Source organism: Hippichthys cyanospilos, chromosome 10 (genome assembly GCF_059441005.1).
Source record: "Hippichthys cyanospilos isolate Australia breed blue-spotted pipefish chromosome 10, RoL_Hcya_1.0, whole genome shotgun sequence".
Taxonomy (NCBI): domain Eukaryota; kingdom Metazoa; phylum Chordata; class Actinopteri; order Syngnathiformes; family Syngnathidae; genus Hippichthys; species Hippichthys cyanospilos.
The window spans coordinates 13,222,878-13,238,238 of record NC_142378.1 but is presented as its reverse complement, the minus strand read 5'-3'; the positions used below and the strand labels follow the sequence as shown (position 1 = coordinate 13,238,238).

The window sequence follows — 15,361 nt, the reverse complement described above, 5'->3', positions numbered from 1 at the left end:
GAATTGCTGCCCTTTTGCTCCAGACAAAATTACCATAGTCATGTTCTTTATAAATTAAATCATAGTATTCCGTAATTAAAGACAGATTTTGACAAGCAATCTGGAAACATCTTTCTTCTCTAAATGACACTTCTTGGATTAGGAAAAGAAAACTTGACAACATGTATCAGAATGTTTTATTACCACCGAATCAAGAAAGGAGTGATAACGTGCAGCAAAAATTGCGTCAGCCCAAAAGTATGTGCACTACCATGAAAAATAACATCCTGAGTCGTTTGTAAAGGCGTGTACCAAGGCTGACCCCTGGCGCTAGAACACACGCAATGTTTCGGGTGTTGTGCGGCCAGCCTCATCACCGCGGACCTGCTGGACGTCGAGCGGCACTTGGCTCCAGGCTGTTGAGCGAGACACATACCAGAGTCCAACTAGAGAAATACTTTTTTTTTCTTGTTTCAAATGCTCTTGATTTCAAGAGTCTTTGTGTAAGGATAGTGTGACGAGAGTGAATTATTCACATTTTTGCATCCCTGTTTTAACTTGAGTTTGAATTGGAAACAAAGACTGCTTTTTTTTTTTGCCTCTGTGGACCTCAGGTAAGGCGACCACACAAAAAAGGTAGCAAATGTTTGCGACATAATTGAAACTTTAAAGTCGCTTTCTTCAGTCTTAAAGTGTACAAAGTTCGTCAGTTTGGTCAAATAATCCAGGTGGTCTTTTCCTGATTGTAAAATGCAATTATATTTTGAGTTAGTTTTTAACAGCGTAAACAATCTTAATGTTGTTTGATTTGTGATTTCCATTCACACGTTGTTTTTCGGAATTATGGGAAAGATCACGCCCAAGGAGCACCAGACCTATATTTCCAAGATCAATGTAACCCTCATAAAATAGATGTGCCGATACTTCCTTCTGTGATAATAGGTCAATATAACCTTTACTCCCTAGTCAAATAAGCAAAGCAATTGACTCTCAAAAACTTTTCAGTTGTTTCTTTAATCCTTTCATCAGTTATTTCTTTAATCCTTCCATCATGCAAGTGATCCTATCAGAATACATGAAGCAGTCAAATCTCGCGGTACGAAAATCTCGTCATTTATCTCGATACACGGGGTGCGATACGATTCAAGGGCTGCGCATTTTAGAAGTATCGTCTGTGGTCATGGCAGTGGCAGCAGAACAAGATGCAGAGGTCCAACTGTTTTTGCCCGACAACAGACATGTGACCGTATGAGTGAAAATTCCAACAGTGGCACCAAGTGAGTCTCTCTGCTGTTGTGAACCTGGTAGATGTAGGACCTGACTTGAGCCCGTAAGACAAATGTTCAGCAATTGCTTGGGTCAGTGTTATTGGGATGTCTCCTATAACATTATCACATCTTATAGTTCCGTGAGGAGTTTTTTTTCCCCCCCTATTCCTGATTGACTGAAGGAAACTTTTTGTCTCTTGGAAGAATTCTTGAAAGAATTCTTGGAAGAATGTATCATTTTGATCCTTATCCACCATGTGAAAATCCAAAACATTCATCCGTTCACCCATTTGCTATCATAATGAATCGATTTCTTTTTGACCCAACAGTTAAGCTTAAATTCTTGAAATTCATTTTCTAGTGAAACTCTCTTTATTTCCTTTGTTTTTTGTTGTTGTTGTTTTTTTTTGAGGGGGTGGGTTCCTTATATAGTTTTTTTTCTACTGCCTAATTGCCAATGTGTGTACAAAAAATGCAGTTCACTATAGAACGAGCCGTATGTAAATTCATTTTTAAAGTTTCATATTTTATTTATTATTCAATACACTAGACATTCCAGTTTTGAGAACAGCAACACTAATGTACAAAAGTCCAAACAGGAGTTACCTGTACCATCCCATCAATAGTTTTGATATGTATATAAAGGAGACCCGGTTTCCAGCAGTGACAAACAGATACTTTGCACACCCTTCTTGCACCTGCATTCCCTGCTTTTTTCTTTTTCATTTGGAGACATACAGAGGAGCTGTTGTTCGGTACTCCCAGGACAGTGCTCTAATTTTCTTTTCTTTTTTTCTTTTGAACTCTGACTCTACAACTACACTGCTCCTGACTTTTGCCCCTCCTGCTCCCCAAACAAAGGCAGGCAGTAGGAACAGAGGGAATGTTGGAGGTAGTAAGGAGTCGGACAGAGAGGAATTATTGGAGGGTGTCTGGGATGGAAGCTCTGAGGCGACACCTCCCCTGTCCCATACAGAGTGAAGATATATTGCCGTGTAGACTGTGAGCATTGCCAGCAAGCACATCCTTCTATGTCCCTGCCACTGAATGGTCTGGTGTTTGCAGTGGCAGACAAGGGCACATTACTTTGTACTTCACACTAACCCGAATATTACAAGTGTTTCACTTGTGGGACTATAGCCTGGTTTGGCTGAGATTACATTTGGCCAATGGGATACATTGTCTTCTGCTTGAAGGCCCTGGGTGTAGAAGAAAGGCTATTGTTAAATTGTAGCCTTCCCGCTTGTAAGATTTTTGACAGAAGAAAAGCAAAATGAGTTGAGGGCGGAACATGTGAACTCTTTAAGGGTTGGACATTGCGGGGGCTGCAGAAAATACTGTAACTGCCAGCGAAGGCTAAAAAAAATGGAAGTATTGTTTAGCCTAGTTCCCCGTATTCCCTGGTACTGACATCTCCATGCTGGATCTGATTTTACTCAGTGAGGTCATTCCACTCAATCATAGTTCATTTTTTTCCGAAAATGACTAAAAAGCAGGTCTGAACTAGTTTGTGACAAGATCATAAAAACTCATTCTGGCCCCAATAAAACATAGTTTACAACAGCTGTAAGCGAAGATAATTTTAAGATACAGAATGTAAAACTTATGTTCATGCCCTCATTTGTGTGCATTTATTTTGGACAGTCTTTTAATATAGGCTAAATTATTAAGGAATAGGACTGTTACTGTCAAACCTTTTCACAATATATATTTCTTTAAATCTAAGGTTGAATGTGAATTGGAGTGGATATTACACAACTCATTATTATGTTCTATACATGTGAGTTTTTAGAGACTAACAAAATTTGAAAGTGCTAACCAGAGAGCAATCACAGCCAGCCTTAGCTTGCTATTTGCACACGTGTTTATTTTTTTCTGAAGTACTGCTGTGGTATGCCTTTTCCACTTTACATTAATTGAACATTATTTCTGTCCCTTTTTTTTATTGAAAATAGATCCCAAACTTGTAATATCCCCTGTTTTGGGAGGGAAATCTTTTTCCCTTGCTGCCATTGCAACATTGCGTACACCTGCAAGAAAGCGTGATTTTTTTTTTTTGTAGACCCGTTTTTTAAAGTTGACTTACCAGACTTTACTCACAACAAATATATAACTTATACATATGAACACAAGAAAGTATGAAGAATTTACAAAAGTGAGAGTTATTCTCTCTTTCTATTGTTTTTACATTGTCGCCAAACTGTTGGTTCATCCTTTACAGTATTCAGTAGCATAGAAAATACCAGAATTTGACCCTAAAATTAAGGGTGTGTCCTATATACAGGTGCATCTTATATTTGGGGAATTAGGGTATTTTTTATTAATAATGTTTTTCTGAGTATGCATCGCTCAGCGGAGCAATCATGCTAACTGATTTCACCAAGTAACCACAGTTCTTGTAAACAGTCAACTACTGTATTTACACTGTTCTGTTTGTAAGTGTCATTACGGGGGACTGTCCACCCCTTTTGTTTCGTACCTATCATCAATGGTGTCATAATTGTTATCAGTGCTTTGCTGTTTGCCACTCACACTTATATTTACAGTAAGTTTGCTCTCAGTGCTTCTGTCTCATTTGTTACATGTGTCTTTTTCTTGGCATTTGTAGAGATGTTTGACAAACAGCCCTTTGAGAGTCCCCCTGTGTACACCCCACCGTCCAACAATGGCTTTGCAGCAGCAGGCAGCTTCCATGCTCCTCTGAGCGATTACAACGCTTACCCTCCTCCGCCGGGATCGTACTACATCGAGGAGAAGCCACAGCACTTCTACAAATGGTTGTCGCCTCCAGGGATCGTAAAGGCCATGATGGCTGTTGTTATCGTGCTGTGTTTGGCCATCTTCGCCTGTGTGGCCTCCACTCTCATGTGGGACATGCAGTATGCCGGTGGAATGGGATTGGGACTGGGCTATGGCTATGGATCTGGCTATGGATCTGGCTATAGTGGTGCATATGGCGGAGGAAGCTATGGCTCAGGCTATGGCAGTTATGGAGGCTATGGCAACTACCAGGGCTCCTACGTTTCTCCATACTCAGCCAAAACAGCAATGATTGCCATGGCTGCCATTAACTTCATCGGAGCACTGGCTTTCTTCATTGCCAGTTTCTCTAAAACTGCCGCCATTCGCAGCAGGAAGTACTTTCTGGCCGTTCTGATTGCCAGTATCATCATGGCTGTCATGCAGGTAGGAGTCGGTCACACACTCAAGCAAGACATAACTAGAGTTAAGTGTAAAATTGTTTTTTTTTTGACATGTACCCCCTAACGAGCGCTAAGTAATTTGGGGAGAAAACTTAAAGCAGTGCTGTGTGCATCTGTACAAATCAAACAAAGTAAAGGCATACACTGTTTTGCAGTGGAGTCACTGTTACTGTAAGTTTAGGAATAAATTGCATCATTTGAAAAGGAAAACATGGTTCTGAGCTTTGAATTGGATTTGTTTGTTTTCAAATACCTTCAGGATACACCTCTAGAGTATATAAAAAAAAATATATATATATATATAAAAAATGATTTTAGTGATGAACCCAGAATAATGACTTGCACTTTAATGTATAAGATCCTCATGAAAGAATTGACCCAGTAGCCAGAATAAGTCCTCTTGGTTGAGTGTTAAAATCAAGAAGAATTTTATGCTGTCATTGATTAACTTAGTTCAAATTCATTTTATAACACTGGCAACAACACAGGCTGTACAGTAGCAAATATTCCCAAAGGAGACTGTACCTTGAGTACAACCCAACAAAACAGTCTAGCTTCTCTTACAGTCATGTACTGTTTACAGAAATTATTTTGTTTTATCTTTGATTTATAAAGTTACACAAAGAGCTGGGTTTTAAACCTGGTCCATGTAGACAGAACCTTGGTGTATCTACGAATAGAAGAACTTGTTTACAAGTCTCAGTTACAACTCTTAGTTCTTGTTTTGTCTAAGTCAATAATTGTTTTGATTATTCCATGAAGCCACAGAGTTTATTTACTAATTGTTCTTGGTTATTCATTATTGTAATTTATAAAATAACTAAACAATTAAGCAGTATTACATGAGGGGTTGATGTCCTCACCAACTTTTTTCAAACTGATTCAGATATGTATTCAGTCATTATTTTTTCAAACTAAAAACAAATCTGGGCAAATTTCTCATTTTGATTCAACACGAAAGATAAACTACTTCAAAAGACAAGGGAAATTAGAATAATGTTGAGGCTGAAATGAAAAGATTTGGACAATTTCGTGTCAAACAATGGCTCTAAACCATTACTCAGTTATAAAAATAGCTGTCTCTTAATTTGACAATGACTTAGTTGTCAGGTTAATTTTGACAACTCTGATATACGTACAACAAAAGTATAATCAAATGTATCATGTCTAAATACAGTAATAATAATAATAATAATAATAATAATAATAAAAAACTTGTGTGTAGCATAATTGACATGAAACAAAGCTAAACAATCAACTCTATACATTACAGGGCATCATTAACATTGTATATATAGTTGGAGTAAACCCAATGGCCCAAGGAACATCCAACGTGATTTACAATCCCATGCTCATGATGTGCCAGAGCCTCTACCAGACGGGCTATTCTCAGATGGGAGGAGTGGGAGGCTTCCCCATATATAACCAGTACCTCTACCATTACTGCTTTGTGGACCCTCAAGAGGTTTGTGTGTTTTTGCCTCCCCACATTCATATCTTTTGTTAGTCATGTTTGTGATACATTTTTTTTTGTCAGTTGTTTGCTACGTACTTGTCTTACACTGAGACGCAAGCAATGATGTTTCGTACTGTATGTGTTCGTAAACCTTGACCAGATCTTTTTTGTTAATCTTATCTTTGACACCGTCAGACTTGAGTCTCATGTCACTGATTTTTGTAGGGAGTCGCCATGGTGTGTGGATTCTTGATGGTGATCGCTCTGGCTGTCGCCGCATTCTACGCACACAAAACTAGAGGCAAGATCTGGCGCTACGGCAAACCGAATATCTTCTGGGATGAGCCTTTAGTTGGCGGGAAGGCTTCGGAGGGCCGAGATGTCGAGGAATGGGTAAGGACAAGAGCCTGCTGGTCACCATTGCATAACATGATGAATAGAAATCATATTTGACCCTAATTGACCCGCAGTTCTTAAAGTCGCCATCTGTAGTCAAGGGAATGGGGTCAGGGATTTTAATCCATCTTTGATGAAATATTCCATTATTTGTTTTGTTCTGACTAGTAGCTGAACTATATTTAAAAAATAACATATGCTTCCCAATATGAACCCACTGTGTTTAGCTTGTTCCATGTGACCAATTAGTCTCTGGCTAGTTTTTTTTTTTTCTTTTCTTTTCTTTAAATGAAAAGTGAGTGGGCATTTTACGATACTTGGTTTGCGACATGATTTCAAACCTGTTGTGGGTTCAAATAACGATTGTGGTCGATTGTTGTGTGGTTGTCACATTTCCCTGACTTTCATGGCTGAAAGTGGTCAGTGACTGTTTGTTCATGCTCTACTACCTGGTTTCACTCAGATTAATCATTAGCTACCTGAGAAGATAGTAAGCAAGCAAGTGGTTTCTACTGAGGTTTTAAACGTAAACAAGCCTCATAATAGGGTCCTACCCGAAATGGGGATAAATGATTGACTTGCTATGCCACTATTTGAGTCATGTGTTTTCTTATATGAATGACAATGAGGGCTATTGGTTTACTTTGATGCTACAGTTTAGAATGCTGCTGGGAAAATGAGAAATTAAAACTGCTGTTCACATTTCATGAGTGCAGTGTGAACTATTATAGTCAGTGTTTTATGAACTTAACAGTGCTGCTTTGCACCTGTGTTTATAACTGTAGCATAGATTATAAATGCCCAGACGTCATACGACGCAGATAACGCAAGATCTCTCCAAGACGTACTGTAAACTATGATTGTTTATTCTACCATTTTGATGACTCTCTGTTTTTTTAAGACTGTTACTCCCCCCTAAGAAAAAGAACAGAATGCACAATGTGGTTGGTATCGCCAATGTGCACATTTTCTCCCTCCACAACATTCAGTTAGGACTCATTTACTGTATATCCACAACACATCTTATAATTGATGAAAATTACATAACACAAAGATAGGGTGTGCCTTTTTCTTGACATGTCTTTGTAAATTCTTTCGTTCTTATTGCACCACGTGCGCAGCAGTGTCACACAGTGAGTCACCAGGCTTGACTTGACACTGGAGCTGCTCGCTGGGCATGACCTCATACACTGGCCCCATTCTGCTCAATTTGGACACCATTGTGTTTAATTCATGAGGTCATCTGTGGTGTCAGTGTGCTGCTAATAGAGTTATTGGATGCTGTAGAGTGGCATATATACAATATGAGCTTGGCCGCCAAAGTATATTCAAATTTCAAAATATCATTTTGGAATTTTGAATGACAACATTTGATGGTGTTTGATTTCCGATTTTCTGTCTACCCTGGTTTATATTAGACTTTACGCCAATTAGCCGATATTTGGCATTTTCTGCAAAATCGATGATCGGCGGTTGCAACGTGATGCTCTATTAATGGGTTCCACAAGTTATATGTTGTATGAATGTTTTGAGGGGCAACATTATGCCTTTTGTTTGCATTAGTGTGACTGCTCATTTTTTAGATGAATAGCATCAGCTCCTTATTTGCAAATTCATTTTAATTTTTTTTTCCAAATTACCCCACTTTTTTTTTTTTTTTTTTTTTAAGAATTGGAAAAGATTAAAAGTGCCAGAGGTCATTGATACCTGAGCATCTGTCAGTTCTGCCCATGGCAAAGTTTGTTAAACCATGGCAAGAATGTTTTGTTTTATACATATTTTTTGATACTCCATAAAAAGTAATAGAAGTATATGCAGTAAATAAGTTATTTAAATGGATATCTTGCGTCATGTGATTGGATTGGTGATTATTATTTTTAAAATTGCTGAGCGGCAATTGTGATCAGCCCTCAAAATCCTGATTATGCGATGTCTAGTTTATCTTTTGTACATATAGCTAAATCATTAAAAACATTCTTAACATGACAAATCATAATCAATATTTTGTTTGTAAAATGTCCATGAATTATAAAAGGAATGCGTGTCCTCTAGATGAATGTCTTCCGCCCTTAATAGCCCTCTCCCATTCCCCCCTGCATGTTTTCTTTTGTTCCACCCCATTCTTGGCATTTGGCACTATTTATAGCTATTTTTCCCCTCAGTTTGACTTTTCTTTACTTCACACTTCTCATTTACTTCTTCTCAAAACGTTCTTGCAGTTACAGTATATTCGCGGTAGCGCTTGTTTAGTTCTGCTCAGTCAGAGGACATATTTGGGATTTTTGTATGAGCTCTGCCCCTCAAATAAAATTCTTATGCAGCTGCAAGGCAGGAAGCTGGACCTCACCTGACTACTTCACAAGCTTTGATTATTATTTTTGGAGGCTGAGGTTTGCCTCTGCTTTGGAAAATGTGTGTTACTTTTATCTTAAAAACAGCTTTCCATTTCATACTGTAACTGTTACACTGTTGATGCTTCAAGATGCTGATCTGTGTTTAAAACAATTATTTTGGGGGGTCGAACTCAAACTTTTCAGGCATTTGTCATATCCTGAGCAGAGGCCTACTGATTGCAACATAACCAATATAAAATAGTATACAATTCAAACGTACTGATTTAAGGAAATATGCTGACTATAGGACACATCATTTTGTGTAAATTCCCACCCAAATATGGCTTTTGATGTTTCATTAAATTTATCGTTAATTACGGGTAGTTAAATTAACCAATGATTATATGTAGAAAAATATATACTGGTATCTATATATATATATATATATATATATATATATATATATATTTTCTATTTTATTAATTATTTCATGGTACACTGTTGCGGCGTCTGATGAATTTATTTATTCTTTCAAACTCATGAATCCGTGAAAACTGTGGAATAATTAAATAGATGAATAATATATATATATATATATATATATATATATATATATATATAATATATATATATATATATATATATATATAATATATATATATATATATATATATATATATATATATATATATATATATATATATATATATATATATATATAATTATCTATTTAATTATTTCAAAGTGTGAAATAAGTGTGAAAAACTGTCAAAATCTTACACACTGTCCCTTTAAGAATGTTTTTGGTAGGTTTGTAAACCGTATTAAAACAAAAATATATTCCCTGCCGTCTTTTTTCTATTTTCATACATTTTTAAAAAAATCTCCTGAGAGCCATAAGGGTGATGCTAATGAGTCACTGGTTGCTGACCTCTGTTCTAAAGTAAAGACAATACTGTTGTTTGTAAGAAGGTTGTGGGTGATCATAAAAGCCGGACATACAGACTTGCGCAGCTTTTTCCTAGTACTATTAACCGAATTCTAAAAAAACAAACAAAAAAGCCCCCCCACACACACCTAAAATAACATTTGCTCTCTATGTAACTAGAATTTTCATTCTAAAATACTTATTCTATTTATTGTTCGTTGATATGTATTTAAAATGTACCAATCAGAGCAGTGCTTCCAATTTCATAGTGAATACCTGCTGTACAATGACAATAAAATAATTCGCGTTTAGTTACTATATAGGTTAAAATGTTTCAAGAAGGATGTCAGTTAGGAAGGGAAGCTTGGTTTATAGTCTTTGTAAATGCGATGTTGATGTTCCGTCTGTTTTTCCTTCCTGCGTAGGTGAACAATGTGGAGGAAAGCCGCAGTGTTCAGGATGCCCCAACCCTGCTGGTGTCCGAGAAAGGGGGTGGTTTGCTCAATGCTTCGGCTAACAGTGTCATCTCCTATCCCCCGGCCAAGCTGGACAGCTCCCTCAATGGGGACACCTACGACAACAATGAGTGGGTCCATTGCTCAACGTCTCTCTGCAAACATGTGACGACTCATGCAAAGTTGACTCTGTTTAAAAAAAGAAAAAAAAAACATACTACCCTACCCTTAGAATCAGGTGTATCTCTGACCTTTAAGCCAGTGTGGCATTATCTTTTCCATGTTTTTCACAATTTTATTGATTGGCCCCCGCCCGCTCCCCGGTGGCCATTTTACAACAAGCTCAGTTATACGGCCCCTTTATGATGTTTATGCTGACTAACAACTCACGATCATTGTAAGTTTATGACAGGTTACTGTTGACCGGTTTTTAACACAAAATAATTGTCATCCTCTTGTTATTGACTTAGTTCCACTGTTAGGTTTGGATTTCTTTACAAAGCCCTTGGAAAGCCCCAAAATCGGGCATGTGTAATGCTTATGTTCTTAAAACTAGGTCTGTAGTCAGGTCCATCTTTAATCAAGTCTAAGTTGAGTTTGAGTCATAAAGGCCCCTGTCCAAGTCAAGCCTGAGTCACAAACGCCCAGGTCAAAGTCAAGTCCGATTCCAAGTCCAGATGATATCAAGAGTAAACCTTAAGACAGAAAATTTTGCTGTGCAATTGAACAAACTATTTTCAACAGGATGAGGTTTTTAAACACAAAATAAAAGCAGGGAATGGTGTAAGGCATTAAACAATAATAATCTTTATAAAGAGTTCCCCTGTCTTTTTTGTTGTTGCCGAAATTCAAGTGATTTGCATCCCTGTTGAACTTTAACAATGCAAAGACAGAGGAGCTGCTAACCAACTTAGCTAAAAGTCTTTAAGGTTTGCTTGAATCTACGTGTTTTACCTACAAAAAGTCCCTTCCTATTCCAAATGCTAGCTTTATTGTGAGAGGTTGAGACAAGAGCAGTGCATCTAACTTTACAAATATACATCTTCTTCGTTTCATAAAAACAGTTGAACTTGGTTGAGTCAATTGAAATACTTTGCAAGTCCAATTACCAAGTCTTAGACAAGTCCAAATCAAATGCCAAGGAGTGTGAGGCAAGTCAACTATTCCGGACTCGAGTATTACAGGCCTAATTAAAACAACACTACCGCTCATGTAAGCCACCTTGACGGCAAAAAGGTCCATATTAGTGTTTGATCCATACTAATTCTTGGTGTAAATGGTCCATCATCTTGTTTGTTTCAATTCCCGTATACCCTGGCATTCGTGTATACATGATAGCTCAAATTGACACTTTGTGTGGCGGAGCAGCTTTTTCTTAATGTATGTCATTTGTGATCGACCCAACAGGTACTCTGAACGCACCACCTCTCGGCCATCAGAAGCTATCTCCCATGGCGGGAGGACCAGCTCCAGTCCTTCAGATGAGACTGGCGGACACCGCAAACCCTCCGCTAACAGGGCCAAGCGACGCAGACGTAACCCCGACATGGACGAGTCTCAGTATGAGACCGAGTACACCACAGGAGCAGAGACGGGCAATGAGCTCGACATGGAAGAGTGGGAGAGGTGAGACGTAAGCCTCCATCATCACACGGCGGGGATTAGAGAGGTGCAGATGACCTGAACCAACAGTACATCATGTAGATTACAGATTTGGCTGCTCTCTCGGGAGCAGACCTTAATTCTCCGATTTGAATAAATGATTGTTGGATTAGAAAGGAAACCTTTGTTTGCAGCCAAAATATTTGTTTGTACGGGAGCAGATGGATAGACTGGAGATTACTATTTTTGACTTTCACTGGAACACGTAAAAAAATAAGTTAAAAAAAAAAAAAACCTGCACTCTTGAGGATTAGTTAATCTTGTGAGGCATGTAGGGGGAACTCGGCCAAAGGTACAAAGCGGTTCATGGTAGTATTTATTGTTTGCATTAGACCTCAACTAGATGTTCCTCAGGCAGTGCCCACATGCTGTGTTCTTCAAATTTCTTGGTTAAGATGATTGATTGCCTTTTGTCCTCCTTGCCAGCATGTACCCTGAGATCACATCTGATGAACAACGTCATGACTATAAGTCCGAGTTTGATGCTGACTTAAGAACGTACAAGCGCATGTGTGCAGACATGGACGACATCAATGATCAGATTAACAAACTCAGCAGGCAGTTGGACACACTCGATGACACTTCTGCTAAATACCAGGTGAGAGAGAAAAAAAGCGTCATTTTTGTTTCGTAATTTTGACAGAAAAAAGGCGGAATGTAATGTAACTGCAGATATACAGTGTTTATGGCGTTTTTACTTTGAGGTTCATTGCAGTTAAAATGCATCTATGTGATGTGACAACACCACAAATATAATAAAATGATCTTGTTTTCCCCCTTCTCAGAGTGTAGCAGAGGAATATAATCATCTGAAAGACTTTAAGCGGGTCAGTAAGTCTTTTTATTTTTATAGTGAAATTGGTCTTTATTCTCAAAAGTCATTTCTCTGAAGAATAACAGCAGTTTAGTATATCTGGTTGTACTGGATTGCATTTAGGGCGTTCAGAGTACAAGGGGCTAAATTCAAATGCATGCCACACTTTTCAGAGTTGTATTTAATTAAAAAGCTTTAAACTGTGGATCATTCTCATTCCACTTCGCAATTATGACCTACTTAGTTTTTGTGTCTGTCATGTTAGAACAGGGGTCACCACTGTGGTGCCTGTGAGTACCAGGTAGCTCCCAAAGATCACATGAGTAGTCAGTGTGCCTCTTTGCAAATAGCTTACAAGAGATAGAACATTGGTGATTTTCTATGAATTTTACAAACAATTGTACATGTATTACATTTACTGTACATTACGTATTCCACTTGATTTACATATTTACTACAGCTGTTCCTTAATTATTGTGGGAAATCATTTACATGATCGTTGTCTTCACATAAACTGGCACCCCTATGTATTACTCACTTCCAAAGAAGTTGCTCTCAGTTGCAAAAAGTTGGTGACCCCTGATATACAATGTATTCAAGCTTGTTACTTTACAGTCAAAATGTAAAAACCGGTGTGGATATTTTTTGCTAGGTGCTGCTCCCTTTCGATCTTTTCGCTTCAATCAGCAAGAACAATCAATCCTCCTCTTACTTTTCAGACACCAGAGTACCAGTCTAAGAAGAAAGAGTGTCGCAGGTTGAGACACAAACTGTTCCACATCAAGAGAATGGTGAAGAACTACGACAAGAGTCACTCATAGACTTAACGCCAGCTTGACGCCACTCTGCAAACACTCCAAAAAGCTTCACTTCCCTCTCCACTATTCTTGGACCACAGTTACTGGCTTACTGGGACAGATACTGCCTATGTTCTCTGGACACCGAAGGACACGCTTGCAACAGAGAACATATTGTAACAATGTAATAATAACATAGAAGACTCTTTGTTTCATCCTAGTCATTAATGTGCGGTCGCATACGGAAGCAGGCAAATGACTAAGACCACAACTCCTCTGGTTGTCCATCATAAATTAGAAAGGGCGGCGTTGCTGTGTAGAACATGTCACCTTTTAACCATCATTATGGTAATTATTTTTCAAACTTTAACGTTTCTTTATGACTAAACTCGATGCTGAATGCCAGATTCAGCGAGAGCAAAAAAGGGGACTTTTTGACCACTTGTACTGTAAATATCTCAATGTGTCTTTTTTGTTTGCAATAAGTATGATCTACAGGAGTCAAAGGAACAACTTACAACATTTAAGTATTGTGTCTATTTGGTTCCTGATTATATTTTTGTACCGACCGAGTCACCTGTTGTCAAATGCGTTTTTGACCTTCGACACAGCAGTCATTTAAAATCTTCACGTCATTGCAAATTTGCAAGAACAATGTCTACCGACTGATAACCTATGCAATTATTTGTATAATATTGCTTCAAGGCCAATGAAAATGATTTTTAGTAATGTATTGATCAATTTAATGCAAAATGTTACAATCAATTGTATATTTCTAAAGATCTTTTGAAACAGGTGTTTTCTGTTGTAAACGTGTAATTCAAGAATATCGTCATCTCATAAAACTTTTGGTGAGCCATTTATTTTTGTATGAATTTTTTAAGCCATTACGAACCTTTCTAACTGACGGTCTAAAAATAATTGGTTTCCTAAAATAATAAACTTTTCTAATTGCCTAACAAAGGAGTCAAGTGAATGTTTCTTCGAATCAGTTGAGGTCACTGGTTCTTAAAATGGGGTACGTGTACTCCAAGGGGTGCGTGAAGGCACTCCCAAGGGGGTTCTTGGGATTTTTAACAGATTTTCAAAAGGGTATTATGCAAAAGTAATTTATAATCATTGAACTGAGTAAAGGGACAGTGACAACTATTTTGAGATGTAAAAACATAACAAAAAAGACATGGCGTAATGGGATAATAAAATTGAATGGCCTGCTGAATAAAATTATTTTACATCAATTTAAAGGGACAGTGTGTAAGATTTAGACAGTTTTTCATTAAAAATTAATGAATTAAATGATTGTAAATTTCAAAAACATGCAAATAAATGTGTTCTTAGTGACCAACTGTATGTTTTAAATATATCCGTAGGTCTAGTTATCATGAAATGATATTACATTGAGGGCGGCGCCTCACCGAAAGTGCCCATGTTTGTTATCGCTACGGACAATGGTAAATGCAGCACCTGCAGCAGCACCTCCTGCTGTCCGGAATGAAAAACTGTCTAAATCTTACACACTGTCCCTTTAAATTTATGTAAAATAATTTTATTCAGCAGGCCATTCAATTTTATTATCCCATTACGCCATGTCTTTTTTGTTATGTTTTTACATTTCAAAATAGTTCAAGACAGACCACTAAACAAATGCAGTCCAAAGTTGACTAAATGAGACAACGTTGGCAAAGCACTGTTTGAAGTCCCCCGAACAGTCCTTAGCTGAAAGAAACATTTCACTGGAGGTATATCACTGAAAAAAGGTTGATAAACTACTGTATTAGTAGATGGTTACTTATTACTACCCTCTAGTGGTAAGTAATAGTACACTATAAAGTAGTGGTTGGATACGTGCCAAACAAATGTTTTTTTTTCCCCCCTATTATAACTGAACCGCCTGATAACATTATTAAATATCCGGATGGCCCAGGGGCGTCACAAAAGTCTAGCTTTTAAAGGTTTCTTGATATCGTCGCAGTATTGTTTCGCTGTTTTTCTCTGCTTTTAAACCTGCAGTATGTTATTGCTTTCGAAATGATTTAGGTATGTACTTCCCTTTTTTTCTGCGGCCCAATA

The 15,361-nt window shown here is 37.8% G+C and overlaps 1 protein-coding gene across 1 annotated transcript; it reads left to right on the top strand.

The window, feature by feature from the left end:
* The first annotated feature begins 375 nt into the window (after window positions 1-375).
* Window positions 376-14,152, top strand: LOC148417154 (occludin). Its single transcript, XM_088426489.1, has 9 exons — window positions 376-593; window positions 3,856-4,433; window positions 5,724-5,915; window positions 6,132-6,299; window positions 9,989-10,149; window positions 11,426-11,644; window positions 12,107-12,278; window positions 12,466-12,507; window positions 13,214-14,152. The coding sequence occupies exons 2-9, from the start codon at window positions 3,858-3,860 to the stop codon at window positions 13,313-13,315; spliced, it is 1,632 nt and encodes a 543-aa protein (XP_088282615.1). The 5' UTR covers window positions 376-593; window positions 3,856-3,857; the 3' UTR covers window positions 13,316-14,152.
* The last annotated feature ends 1,209 nt before the right edge of the window (window positions 14,153-15,361 follow it).

Excerpts from the sequence above, each read along its gene's own strand:
- LOC148417154 (XM_088426489.1), top strand. The coding sequence starts at position 3,858 with ATGTTTGACAAACAGCCCTTTGAGAGTCCCCCTGTGTACACCCCACCG. Across the intron at positions 4,434-5,723 it reads TCATCATGGCTGTCATGCAG|GGCATCATTAACATTGTATA; the intron begins GTAGGAGTCGGT and ends TATACATTACAG. Across the intron at positions 5,916-6,131 it reads GCTTTGTGGACCCTCAAGAG|GGAGTCGCCATGGTGTGTGG; the intron begins GTTTGTGTGTTT and ends TGATTTTTGTAG.